Below are 12,286 nucleotides of genomic sequence, written 5' to 3'. Positions count from 1 at the left end.
CCCATTTTCTCCTTCAACTTTACTGGAGAAAGATGGAGAAGAACCAACACCATTAAACATATTGCGACCAGATCCATGACTACGACAGCCAAAACGAAGCCAAAGCAATTAACACACCCTCTGCCATTGCAATTTTTTTTTTTTTTATTTTAGATGCAGTTTAGGCCAAACTCTGTCTAGAGATTTGTCTGTCTCCAGTTCCTTTCTTTACTGCCATGGCTGTGGAGCTGACCCAGTTGAGCCAGCCACAGTATAAAAGAGCCATGCTTGTTTACCCCTCAGTTAAACTGCAGCAGCAGCAGCAAGTTTTGTTATGGAAGTCTCAGGTCTGCCCACAGGAGACTGTTCTTTGTTCCTGGGCGGGTATAAGAGTCTCTCTTAAAGAGACAGTAATTGACTTGGGAGTTTTTAGGTCAAGTTTGGGTTTATCTCTGGGAGCTTATTCCCCCACCAAATTATGATAAAGTATGATTTAAAGGGTGTAGATACTTAGGTTAGTTGAGCACCATTTGTTGTAGGAATCTATTAATATTTACTATTGATATATCTTCTGGTAATGCTGCTGTTAAACCTAAAAGCTGTATAACCAAATCACCAAACAGAGACTGGGTTTATTTAGTTGACCTAGAATACAATTCTGGGCAATAGTTACTCCATCCTAAACCTCCAAGCTCTCATAGTTTCCTAACATTTAGATTTTATCCATTATACTTGCTTTTTGTGAAATATTATGTCCAGTCCATCTCCACATAGTTCCAAGATCTGTCCTCCAGCTCCCTTTCCTCTCTCTCTCCTCGCCCCTTCTCCCATTCATTTCCTGCCCTCTGGCCCCTCCATTTGCACAACATTGTGGCTGGTTGTTTTATTTTGGCCTGTTTACACACAGTTGAGACAGAATGCTCAGAGTAAGTATCACAATGCAATATCCAGATTGAAATAAGAGAATGTGTGTGTGTGTGTGGAGAAATCAGCATTTGAATGAACAAGGATACGGTGTATACATTTCAAAAGAACATTATACCAACAAGTACCACATTGATTTCCTTCCTCCACTTACTTGTCAATCATATCCTTTTTAAGGTCATTAATCATTTTTCTGGTAAACTTTTGATATCCTCATCTGACCTCTCACCCACTTCAGTATCCTTGAATTCAGGTGGAACTTTTCATGTTTCCTGTGTATCTGGGCTGCAATTGAATGAGGCCTCTGCCTTCCCTCCTCCTGCTGGGGAATCATACAGCTGGCACTGTTTTCAGCTGAACTTTCTGGTTCTGGTGCATCACCCTTCAGTTCTTCTGTGATCTCAGCTGATCTGTCATGCCTTGTGGCTTTCCATTTTGAATGGAGTGAACAGTTTTCTTCAACTGACCACACAAAAATACTTCTAGTCAACTATCCTTCCTAAATATTTATTTATTTATCTATCTATCTATCTATCTATCTATTTATTTATTTATTTATTTATTTATTTATTTATTTATTTATTGAGACTAGCCTTACACTCATGGCAATCACCCTGCATCAGATGCCCAAAGTGATGGAATTACAGGAACGATCTCAAGGCAGACCAATGACTTGAACATTCCAAACCTCAATCTTGTCACTTTGTAAAATATACATGAATACAATTTCTCTTCCCGTGTAGGTTTCTGAGGACTAAGAGAGGAGATGGTGTGTTGCTTTTCCAATGAAATCCATGCAGAATTCTTGCACAATCAACAGTAAATTTAATTATGACTATCAGATACTTGGGACAGATTTCCCAGCCTCTCATCCCACCTTTGAAGAACCTGTCTTCAGGAAGGTGGCCCCAGACTTTCATCTACTTTTCATGTTGTCCTTTATTCCCAACTCTATTAGCCCTGACCTCTTTCTGGGCATGCTCACTCCCTCCACCCCACAGAGTCCTGGCTCAGCGAGGCAGAAAACTCATGGTGAATTTGCGTGGGATTGTGGCAAAGCCGACATATTGTGGGGACACATCTATGTCTTGGGGCGCCTGTGGGGACTTGAAGCTGAAGTTCTGCATGATGGTTGTGAAGAAGATGAAGAGCTCCATCTTAGCCAGTTTTTCTCCAAAACAGTACCGCTTTCCTGGAGAGGACGGGAGGGGAGTAGAGGATGGAAGTGAAATGAATTTCCCTGCTGCCTCGCCCTATGCCAGGCCCACAGCTGGACCCCCCAAGGGAGAAGCGCTTGCAGTGCTGCAGTCTGAGTGACCTCTGAGTGACCTCTCTGAGTCTCTGCTCCCTGTGTATGTGAGAAGAGGTGACCCATGACAGGCTGGTACCACAGGAAATCTGCATACTCCTCCAAGAAACAGACCCCAAATTTGCTCTGCTCTGCTCTGCTCTCACCTCTAAAGGAGTGTAAAGACCTATCTGTGTGACCTGGGGAAGAACTCAGACTCAGATTGCCCTTGATTCTTCCCATCTCTGAAAACGGTTTGAATATGCCTCTCCTCTGGCCCAAGTCCACTTGGTTGGCTGGAAGGTAGACTACAATAGTAAGGTCCAAGGGGGAGATAGTTACAAGTCTACTCTTCTGAGAGGGGAACCAGAAAGCATTACCCCTGTGACTGGGAGCAGGGGCATCTTACCAATGGAAAAGGGCATAAATGCATCGCTCTTCTTAAACCGCCCCTTGTCATCCAAGAAGTGCTGGGGGTTAAAGTCGTTGGGTTTGGAGAAGAACTTGGGGTCTTTCATCACGGAGCTCAGTACAGGCCACACATCAGTGCCCTGAAAGAGAGGAGCAGGGGGACTGAGAAGACAGCATGAGAGATGAGCATCCTCAGAGCTCACAAGAATAGAAGAGGAGAAGCAGAAGATGGAGTTTGCTGAGGGAGAGGTGTCAGGGAATGTGAGGTTAACATACTGGGGACAGTTCTTTTGGAGAAGTTGTAGTTCCTGTTTTCTGAGAAAGGTCACTTGAGAGACACACAGTTTGTGCCTCGTGAAGCAGAATGTTAGGGAAGGAGCAAGCTCGTGCCTCTCAGTTCTGGAGGTTGTGGGACCAGAAAGTTCACACTCCCTGAGACAGAGGGTTTGGGTTTTGTGTGCCTCCGATGACTGTTTGGAGGCCATGATGCTACACTAACTCCAGAAACCGTCTATGTAACATAAAAATGTGTTATGCAAACATAAAATTATTCAAACAGACGAGGAGATACGTTTCCTGCGGCAATTGGCTCCCTGGAAGTCCCTGGCAAAAATACCCTATTGAAATATGACGTGCTGGTATAATCCTGCTTTCTCAGATGCAAGACTTGAATTGATGAGCTCCTTTTTTTCTGTTTCTCTATGATTCTTGAAACAGTACAATTAACTATTCAAGGAAACATTTCTAATAGATCACTAAAAGCTTTAGCAAATAAGAGTAGAAGGAAAATAAAATTTTAGGAGAGGTAATAAATAAGATTCAGCATCAGGAATTGCTTGTGGAAAATATAAAACATTGTAGATAGTAAAAGGACAAGAGTTTTAGGGCTTTCTAAAGAAAATGTTTAATCAGGATCTGTTAGGATAAATGCTCTGGATATTCCCACTCCAGTAAAGCTACTACAAAACCATTACCTAACACGGGTATTTATGATGAGGCAGAAAGAAGATAGGCAAACATAGGAGGTCAAAAAGTTTTGTATTATACTATGAGTTTTACAGACAGGCTAGCTCAAGTATCTTATCTCTAAGAAAAGATTGTAAATCCTTAGGAAGCCAAACAGGAGGAATTCCCCGCAGTGCTTACCTCCAGGGGGGTTGTAAATCTTTAGCTGACCTAGTTCGGAGGATTATTAACAACCCCTAATTAACTAACAATAAACTACGTAAACACACCACAAGTTTAACAAGCCCTTGGCTCTCTACTCGCTAAATTGGCAAACATGTCACTAGTTCTAGATTTGCTCTGCTTAAGAGGCTGTTAGGCCAACATTTTTGTAGACACTGCTTCTACCAGGATACTCTTTCAGTTAAAATATAAACTTTGTAAATGTTCTGGGGGGATATGTCAACTTTAAGGTGCTTCTTTGTAAGATTACTATAAAAGTGTTGGCTTAAACTTCAGTAAAGCGCAGAAGATCCAAATCAACCTTACGTGGTGTGGTCTCCGTCATCTCGCCTATCTGTGCCTAACCTGATATCTGAATTCTCTGATTTTCCCGCGGACACGGGGCACCCTACAGCGCTGGTCTGTGGCACCATGAGACTCTTCAACATAAGTAACAAGTTCTAGCAAAATGGATTCTTGGTCCTTACAATAGGAGTTTGCTAAACATGAGGTTGATCCCTGGAAAATAGGGAGAGCCAGGATTCAGGAGACTTGGGGAAGGACAGCTCTGAGCGAGCAAGTGTTTGACTGAGAAGGAAGGGTGGTATAGAAAACTCTGAGTGGGGATAGATTGCTGGGACATGAGGAGTGAACTGAAGGCTCTTTCAGTCTAGGCAGGACAGCACCTTGGGGATGAGGAAGTCTTGAAACATGATGTCCTTATAGGTACTATGAGCAAATCCAAAAGGTAGTATGTCTGCAAATCTCTGTATCTCATGGACCACAGCCTCAGTGTAGGGCATCTCCATCCGGTCGTCGTACTTGGGGGGCCGGTTCCGGCCAACCACCCGGTCAATCTCTTCATGCATCTTGGCTGAGAAAAGAAATATATGTTTAGAGTCTAGAAAGGAAAGATAGATTAAATATGCAAAAAACATGGTGGTGTGGAATTACAGGTGCCATGTTGAGACCATTCCCAGTAGATGGTGGCCATATGTGGTGCTGGAACAGGGTCCTCTTCACCTTGGGCCAGAATCACTTTGTAAAAGAGACTTACAGAATGGTCAGGGACAGGCCAGGGATCTTGTATGGTTGAGAAGAGCACTTTACAAACCAGCTCAGGCCTTCCCACTGTTCTCACTACTAGTGAGACTCAAATTGAGATGGGCATTTTGTAGGGATACATTAGCACCCTAGGACTCCCATCAACGTTCAGCTCCAGAAAAACCCTTCTCTAAACATGGCAACCAGTCACATCCATCCCAACATCCTGGAACATCACCATAGCAACATATGTTCAACATTGTTGAACATATCCCAGAACTAGGGCCAGTGGACCCACCCAGCCTGAACAGGTATTAGGTGCATGCTGAGGAAGGCAAATTGTTATCTGTGAGTGAACTTTGGGGGAAACAGCCGGTTGGCCATCTTATGGCTGCATGGGATTGGGACGAGCCCATAACTGAGACTACATGCATACGGGAAATGACACGCCCAGTTAACACAGGTGTACCTCAAGCTTGTCAATCAAACTGCAAAACCACCCACACCTTGCCCCTAGCAACCGACTCTTCCTCCTCCTGACCCACAAAAGAAACCTTAGACAATAGCCGGGCTCCTCAGGAACTCTTGCTCAGCCCACTGCTCCTCTGCAGCAGAGCTGCTCCTCACTTGCCCCTCAGTCTCCCCTCATAGCTTTGCCATTTGTTGTGCTTCCTCAGAGTTCCTTGAAGAAGATGTTAAAAATCTGGAGAAGCCTGTCAGCACAGGTGCTTTTCTCTCTGCCCATCAGAGACTATCTGAGGACCCAGAGAGCTGAGAGAGTAGGGGTTAGGGTAACCAATTTCCAGCACGTTGGTGGGGGGTCCGTGGCCTCCACTTCCCTGACCCCTGTAGCCTTACCTGCAATGTCAGGGTTCTTCATGAGCAGCAGGAAGCCGAAGCGCATGGTTGTGCTGACCGTCTCAGTACCCGCGAAGAAAAGGTTCAATGTGGTCATCAACAGATTCCTCATGTGAAACTGAGTTTTGGGGTTCTGCTTCTCCTACAGGGAGAGAAGCATTTGTGCTGAGTCCATTCATCACTCTTTCGGGGTTTTCCCTGGATTCACTAATCTTAGGTTCAGATTTAAGATGGAAAGAGAGACCTTGACAAACTAGGATGCTGGCTTTTCCAAAACAACTTCTTCCTTTGTTTTTCCCTGGGTGAATCTCTATCCTTTTCCTGAAAAAATCCTATTTGATTAAATAGTAGTAATGTTTTTAAAAAGGAGAGAGAAGGAGGAGTAAGAACAGGGAGAGAGAGAGAGACAGATGAAGGGGTGAAGAAAGTTTGAAGCAGATTCTGTGAAATGAAGAATCAGAATTTGTACTGATAGCATCTTATTCCATCCCAATTTGAAGGTACCCCTGGAGGAAATTCCTCCCGTGTGTGTGTGTGTGTGTGTGTGTGTGTGTGTGTGTGTGTGCGCACACACAAGTGTGTGCTGATTACTTGTGGGTACATGTGTGCACACTGATGCCCACACTTGTGAGCGAACTGAGGCAGCTGGAGGAGAGCACTGGGCATCTTTTTCAGTCTTCACCTTACTCCTTTGAGACAGTCTGGCCTTGAACTACCTGGCTGTCCAGAGAGCTCCTAGGATCCGAGTGTCTCTGCCCTCCAGTGCTGAGCTCACTGGCAGCCATGGCCATGCGTGGCTTTTCGCATGGCTTCTGGGGGTTCAAAGTCGTTTCCCCACACCTGTGCAGCAAGTGTTCTTCAACCAATGGCAGACAAGCAGCCTGTCCTCTCTGGGTTGCAGTTTCCTAATTCTAGACCTCGGGTCAAAATGGAATGTGCTCCCAAGCCAGCACTGGTTCTACGTGAGTGAATGCTGTCAAACACTGCAAAGCGATGCCTGCACCTGGTGAGTGGTCGGTGTGCATGCTTGCACACACACTCCTCCTCAGGAGGGCTCCGTAGATGGGACAGTGGCGATAATAGTGATGGGAGGGTGAGGGGACCGGGGGCTGACAGACATGACCTTCTGCTCCTGCCCCTTTCCCCAGCCCCACATTTTAACCATCCACCATATCAACTGGGCGCACCTCCTGCATTCGGATGAGGAAGGAGTCGATGAAGTCCCGGGGGGAATTGGGATCCAGGGTGCACTGGTTCTGTTCCACCTTCCTGGCTACGAAGTCCTCCAGCCCCTGAATCTCCTTGTAGGCCTGATGCTGTGATCCTGGCAGGTGCTTCATCACAGAATAGAACATCTCAAAGAGCTGGGGAAGGGGAGAGGAAATGGTGGGGGGACAGCTGTCAGTGTCAGGACCCAAAGGGAAGAGGTCCTGAGAAAGAGCATAGAAAGCTTCAAAGCCTTGGCCTGGTTCCCAGGTATTTGGTTGCTGGTTGAAGGGAGCACAATTACATTTCCATAGGGGGGTTGTGAGGAATGTTACCCATGAATTTGGGTAAGATGGGCTGGGACATGCCCAAAGCATCGGATATTAGGGTAAGGACTGATAAAGGCAGAAATCTAAGTATGTACGTATTCAAATGAGGTTAGGCGGGAGGCCGACTTGGTGAGCCATTGTTGAGTGTGTCTGTTGGGATAATCCCACAGGTAGCTAGACACTCAGAAAGGCCAGGCTGGCACAGCTTTCCAGATGACTGGGTTAGGGTTGTGGGTTGTGTGCATGCGTGTAGGCATTAAGTGAGGCTGTTGTCCAGCATCACAGTAGAGAAAACTTGGGTGCATGTGTTTGGGTGTTCAAGTGCAATGCCTAGAGTACTCTAAGGTTCGCTGAGTGGCCCTGGTTGGAGGACACTTCTGGGGGGAATCGGGGTAGACGATCATCGAGGTGTTCGTGGTCTCAGCTGGGATGTGTGTTCAGGTTTTCACTCATTTATGTGGATTGAATAGGAAAACATGTATGGATATTTCTAAAAGCATTTTTGATACTTATTTTATCTTTAATTATGTGCATAAATCTCTCTGTCTCTGTCTGTGTGTGTGCATGTGTTTGTGTGTGTGCACGCACAACCACAGGAGCCAAAGGTGTTGGGTCCCCTTAGAGCTAGAGTCACAGGCGGTTGTGAGCCACTTAAACTTGGTGTTAGTTTTCAAACTGGGACTAGGCTGACTGAGATTCCCATTTAACACCTTAGATCAGACCTGGGCATCCCTGCATCCCTCAGTCCCTGCCTGTTACAGAATTCTCCTGGCTGGCATTCTGCACCTCCTCCCCTAAACTTCACCCCAAGTGCTGGGCTGCCCTTCCCCTAGCTGCCCTTCCCTATATAAGCCATCCATTTTGGTTACCCCCTCTGTTAATACCTTTTGGCCTCCTGGCTGCTTCTGGCCTCATTCCTCTTTGCTCCCCTCTCTTTTCTCTTCCTGCTTCCCCCACCCCCCATGGCTCAGGGTCCACTCTGTACTCTCTCAGATGACCCTGACTCTGGCTATGCTCTCTACAATGAACTTTCTCTTCCACCATACCTAGGACCAGCCATGTTCCCCTTTTATTTATTTATTTTTTTGTTCACTTGGTCCTCTGCAGGAGCAGTCCTTGCCCTTGAGCACAGAAGAGTCTCCCCAGCCCCTGTCTGGGTACGTCAGTGGGCCGGTCTAGGATGTGTATGGAGGACAGACAGTTGCAGTGGGTTGGACTTTGTGGGCACAAATGTCCCTGTGTGTATGGGGGACCTGACGCAGCCACTGTTCTGTGTGTGGAGTCATCCAAGGGGGCCGAGTAGCAACTGTCAGAGATTAAGGTAAGTTGAGAGCAGTCAGCTGCCCAGGATGGAGGCTGGGTAGAGGGCCGCATCTAGCAGCACACTGATTGGCTTGGCATCTGTTGAGGTAGTCAGTTGCCATGGGGATTCTGTATTGGCCCCTTCCTTAGGGTTTGAGCTCTTTGTTTAGTTGTCCTATTTGAGGAGATCGCGTCCAGAGAAACATGGCAGATGGAGGCATTGGTGGCTGTGCCAGGACACGGTGGGAGCATTTGGGCGGGACCGGGCTGGGGCTTGAACTGGTTACCTGTCCAGCTGAAGTGGCTGTGAACTGGAAGCTCCGCATCATCATGCCCAACAGTGACAGGAATTCCTTGTTGTCGTACTCAAAGCGGTCTCCAAACACGAGGGAGCAAATGACATTGGAGACTGTTCGGCTCATGAAGAAGGTGGGGTCTATGCAAGCACCTGGGTGGAGGGCCGGGGTTGAAAGAGTAGAGGATCCGGGAAGCAGGACTCAGCTGGATTTCCGGATGGGCAGCCTGAGCACCAGAGACTCCCGAGCCTTTCCCAAAGTCCCCACTGCCTGTCTTAACACAAAACTCCCCAGAATCTGTTGTCTCTCTTATCCTTCCCATGGACTCCGTGACCCCGCCCTCACCGTTTGTGTCCCGAAAGGCCTGTATGAGAAAGCCTGTCTCCTCTATGATGCGCTCCTCGATGCCACGCTTGCCAAAGCCGAAGTCCCGCAGTGTGGCGATGGAGAAGCGCCTGAGCTGCTTGGCCCGCTCCCCATGCTGAACACCACGCCTGGGGAGCCGAGCACAAACACAGGAAGCGGTTACAGTGACATCTGGACAACAGAGCACCTCTGACCGCAGCCTAGAAAGTGTGGGACTGCGCACAGGGCAGGAGGGGGAGAGGTGGGTAAAGGGAAGAGCAAGAACACCAGGGGCTGGGGAACTTGAGAAAGATCCAAATTCAGACTGAGCGTCAGAGACATGAAATACTGGGAGACAACAAAAAGAAGAAGAGGGGCGGAGAGACGGTTCAGCAGCTCTGAGCAGAGGCTCTGCTTCCATCTAGATGACAAGGGCTGGATTCCGAGAATCCCTGTGTTAGCGCATAGCAGTTTATAAGTCCCAGGGAATCAGATGCCCTCTTCTGGCCTCCGAGGACACCAAGAAGGCACATGGTGCACAGACATCATGCACGAATAAAAAAAACATACAAAAAAACAAAACTAAAATAAAAATAAATATTACAAATGATTAAAGGAGAGGTTGTGGCAGGATAGACAGCAATGTAGACAAACAAGGAGAAAGCCAAAGCGAGAGAAGGAAGGGGTGTAGGTCACAAGACACAAGATCATCACTGGGGCTGGGGAGATGGCTCGGTGGTTAAGGCTCTGGCTGCTCTTCCAGGAGGCCAGAGTTCAGTTCCCAGGACCCACATGGCAGCTCACACCTGTGAATAACTCCAGTCCCAGGGGATCCAACACCCTCGCACAGACAAATGGAGGCAAAACCCGAATGCACATAAAATAAAATTAAATAAAAAATTTAAAAAAATAAAAATCATAACTGGTTTGCACGCACACACATGCGTGTGCGCACACACGCTCACGCTCACGCTCACAGACAAGAGAGAACATGTGTGCTTGAGAAAAATATAGCAAACCTTTTTTCTTTGAATAAAAACAACAAAAAGATTAGCCAGGAGTAGTGACACAGACCTTTTTAATCCTCGCACCCGGGAAGCAGAGGCAGGCAGATCTCTGTGTGTTCAAGGGAAGCCTGGTCCACAAAGACAGTTCAGGATAGCCAGGTCTGTTACACAGAGAAACCTTGACTTAAAAATCCAATAATAACAACAACAATAATAATAATTTTGGAAGTTTGTAAGGTCAGGGAAGGACAACTCATCAAGACAGACCAGGGAGGCAGGTAGGGCATAGAAGGGAGAGATCAGAAGGGAGAGAAGGACATAGGAATTGGAAAACAATCCAGAAAAGGCCACAGAGCACATGAACAAGTGGATCAAAGAGCAGAGAAAGGGCGTTGAGTGTGCAGCTGAGTCAGGGAAAACTGCAGAACCCACCCCACACATCTGTCTGGCCCAAACCCCCACATGCTGTCCTCCTCACCATAGCCTTTGAAGAACCAGTCAAAGAACGCTTGCTCTCCCCGGCCGCTGAATTCCTCGGCCTGGTCCATCAGAGCCGCCTTCACTGCATCATACCCCCACAGAACCACAACAGGACGAGGGCCCAGGTGGATGGTGAACACAGGCCCGTACTGCTCCTTGATCTGAGGGGATGATGAGAACAGCAGAGATGCCATTCCTTGAGCTGCCAGTGTCCCGAGTTTGGCACTTAGATGCATCAAGATCTGGCTGTCACAACCCTGAGCCTCCCATTCCCAAGTCTGCATCCTGACCTCGTTGGTCCTCTGCCTCAGAATCCAAGCCACACCAGGCATACTCCACACCCCAGACCCACCCATCTCTCTGCCCAGTACCACCTTTAAGAGGGAGTCATAAAGCTTCTCTGTGTCCAGTTCCAGAAAGTTCCCGAGGAAGGGCAGGGGCGTGGGCCCTGGAGGCATCTTCCTCAGCAGCCTCCTCTGCCTCCACACAGACATTATGATCATGATGCTGAGACAGGCCAGCACAGCCACCAGGAGCATCCCTGAGGCCAGCATGGTGGCAGTGGGCAGGACAGGCGGATGGCAATCACTGGCATGGTGTGTCTTTATACCCTAGGCTGGCAGGGCAGCTCTGGCTCCTGTTTAATAATTATCTGTCTCTCCTCCCAACGGTTGCCCTGCCATGCAAGTGCCTTGGTTATGACACTGGCAGCAAGGAGGGAGGAGGGGTCACCTCTGGGCTGGTTTTCATGCAGTGGATTCCAGGACAGAAGGAAATGTGCCAGGGTTGCGTAAGTGTGGATTAGGACATTTCCAGAGCTGAAGACAGAGTTGTATCTGCATATGAAGCATCCAAATAGAGAACTGAGGGTCTCAGATGGAGGGAGGGCTTCGCAGACTTGGGTTTGGGGTTTAGGAAAGAATCCAAGGGTGTGGGGGTTTTGTTTTGATTACACAGGACGTGTTGCTGTGGATTTGGGACACTTTAGTGTGAAGGCCCCTACAGTTAATATCTGAGGAGGGCTGGGTCCTCAGTCACAATCTGAAGACGCGGGGTCGGTAGGTGATCCAGAACTGTGGGCCCAGAGCCCCTGGCAGGTGAAGTACACGGAATGCCCAGCAGCATCCGCTGCCACATCGCAAGGCCGTATCTGTCCCTGTGCTACTCCCAATACCAGAGTTCCTAGGGAAGCCTCAAAGCTAGGCCATGATTGCCACCACATGATCATAGAAACGTAGAACCAAGACCTTCCACTACCCACACCCACTACCCACTCATGGCGGGGAAATGGGAAGCCAGACAGAGTCGCGTGTCCTCGGTACATTGCACAGAATTGGGAGAAAGGCAAAGAAAGTCCCAGTTGGCAGAAGACTGGCATGGTCCTACGGAGAGGTAAGACCAGCCACCAGCACAGTGGGAAAAGCCAGCTGTCCCAAAGGTTTTAGCTAAAGTAGTTGTTTAGTTGGTTTCAGGATGGTCACATTGTCAAACTGCCTTCTAAGTATTTCTCTTTATACACAGAGCCCTGGCTGCTCTCAGCCTGGGTGAGGAAACCCTCTTTCTCTGTGACAGAAGTCAGTCCACAGACACTTAATCGGTCAAAGTGCTTGGAACAGGAGCTGGAGTATCAACCACAAATAACTGGGGCAT

The 12,286-nt window shown here is 47.8% G+C and overlaps 1 protein-coding gene across 1 annotated transcript; it reads right to left on the bottom strand.

Annotated features, from left to right (window-relative positions):
* Positions 1-1,705: 1,705 nt before the first annotated feature.
* LOC129685894 (cytochrome P450 2A8-like) lies at positions 1,706-11,217 on the bottom strand. The gene is given in 10 exon segments (XM_055619414.1): positions 1,706-2,095; positions 2,601-2,742; positions 4,456-4,643; positions 5,672-5,813; positions 6,859-7,035; positions 8,796-8,956; positions 9,150-9,284; positions 9,287-9,298; positions 10,635-10,797; positions 11,011-11,217. Coding segments are annotated over 10 exon segments (1,482 nt in total). The 5' UTR covers positions 11,191-11,217; the 3' UTR covers positions 1,706-1,913.
* Between the last annotated feature and the right edge of the window lie 1,069 nt (positions 11,218-12,286).

The sequence above is a fragment of the Psammomys obesus genome, unplaced genomic scaffold, assembly GCF_907164565.1.
Source record: "Psammomys obesus unplaced genomic scaffold, mPsaObe1.curated_primary_1811, whole genome shotgun sequence".
Taxonomy (NCBI): Eukaryota; Metazoa; Chordata; class Mammalia; order Rodentia; family Muridae; genus Psammomys; species Psammomys obesus.
This window is presented reverse-complemented; position numbering and strand designations above follow the sequence as displayed.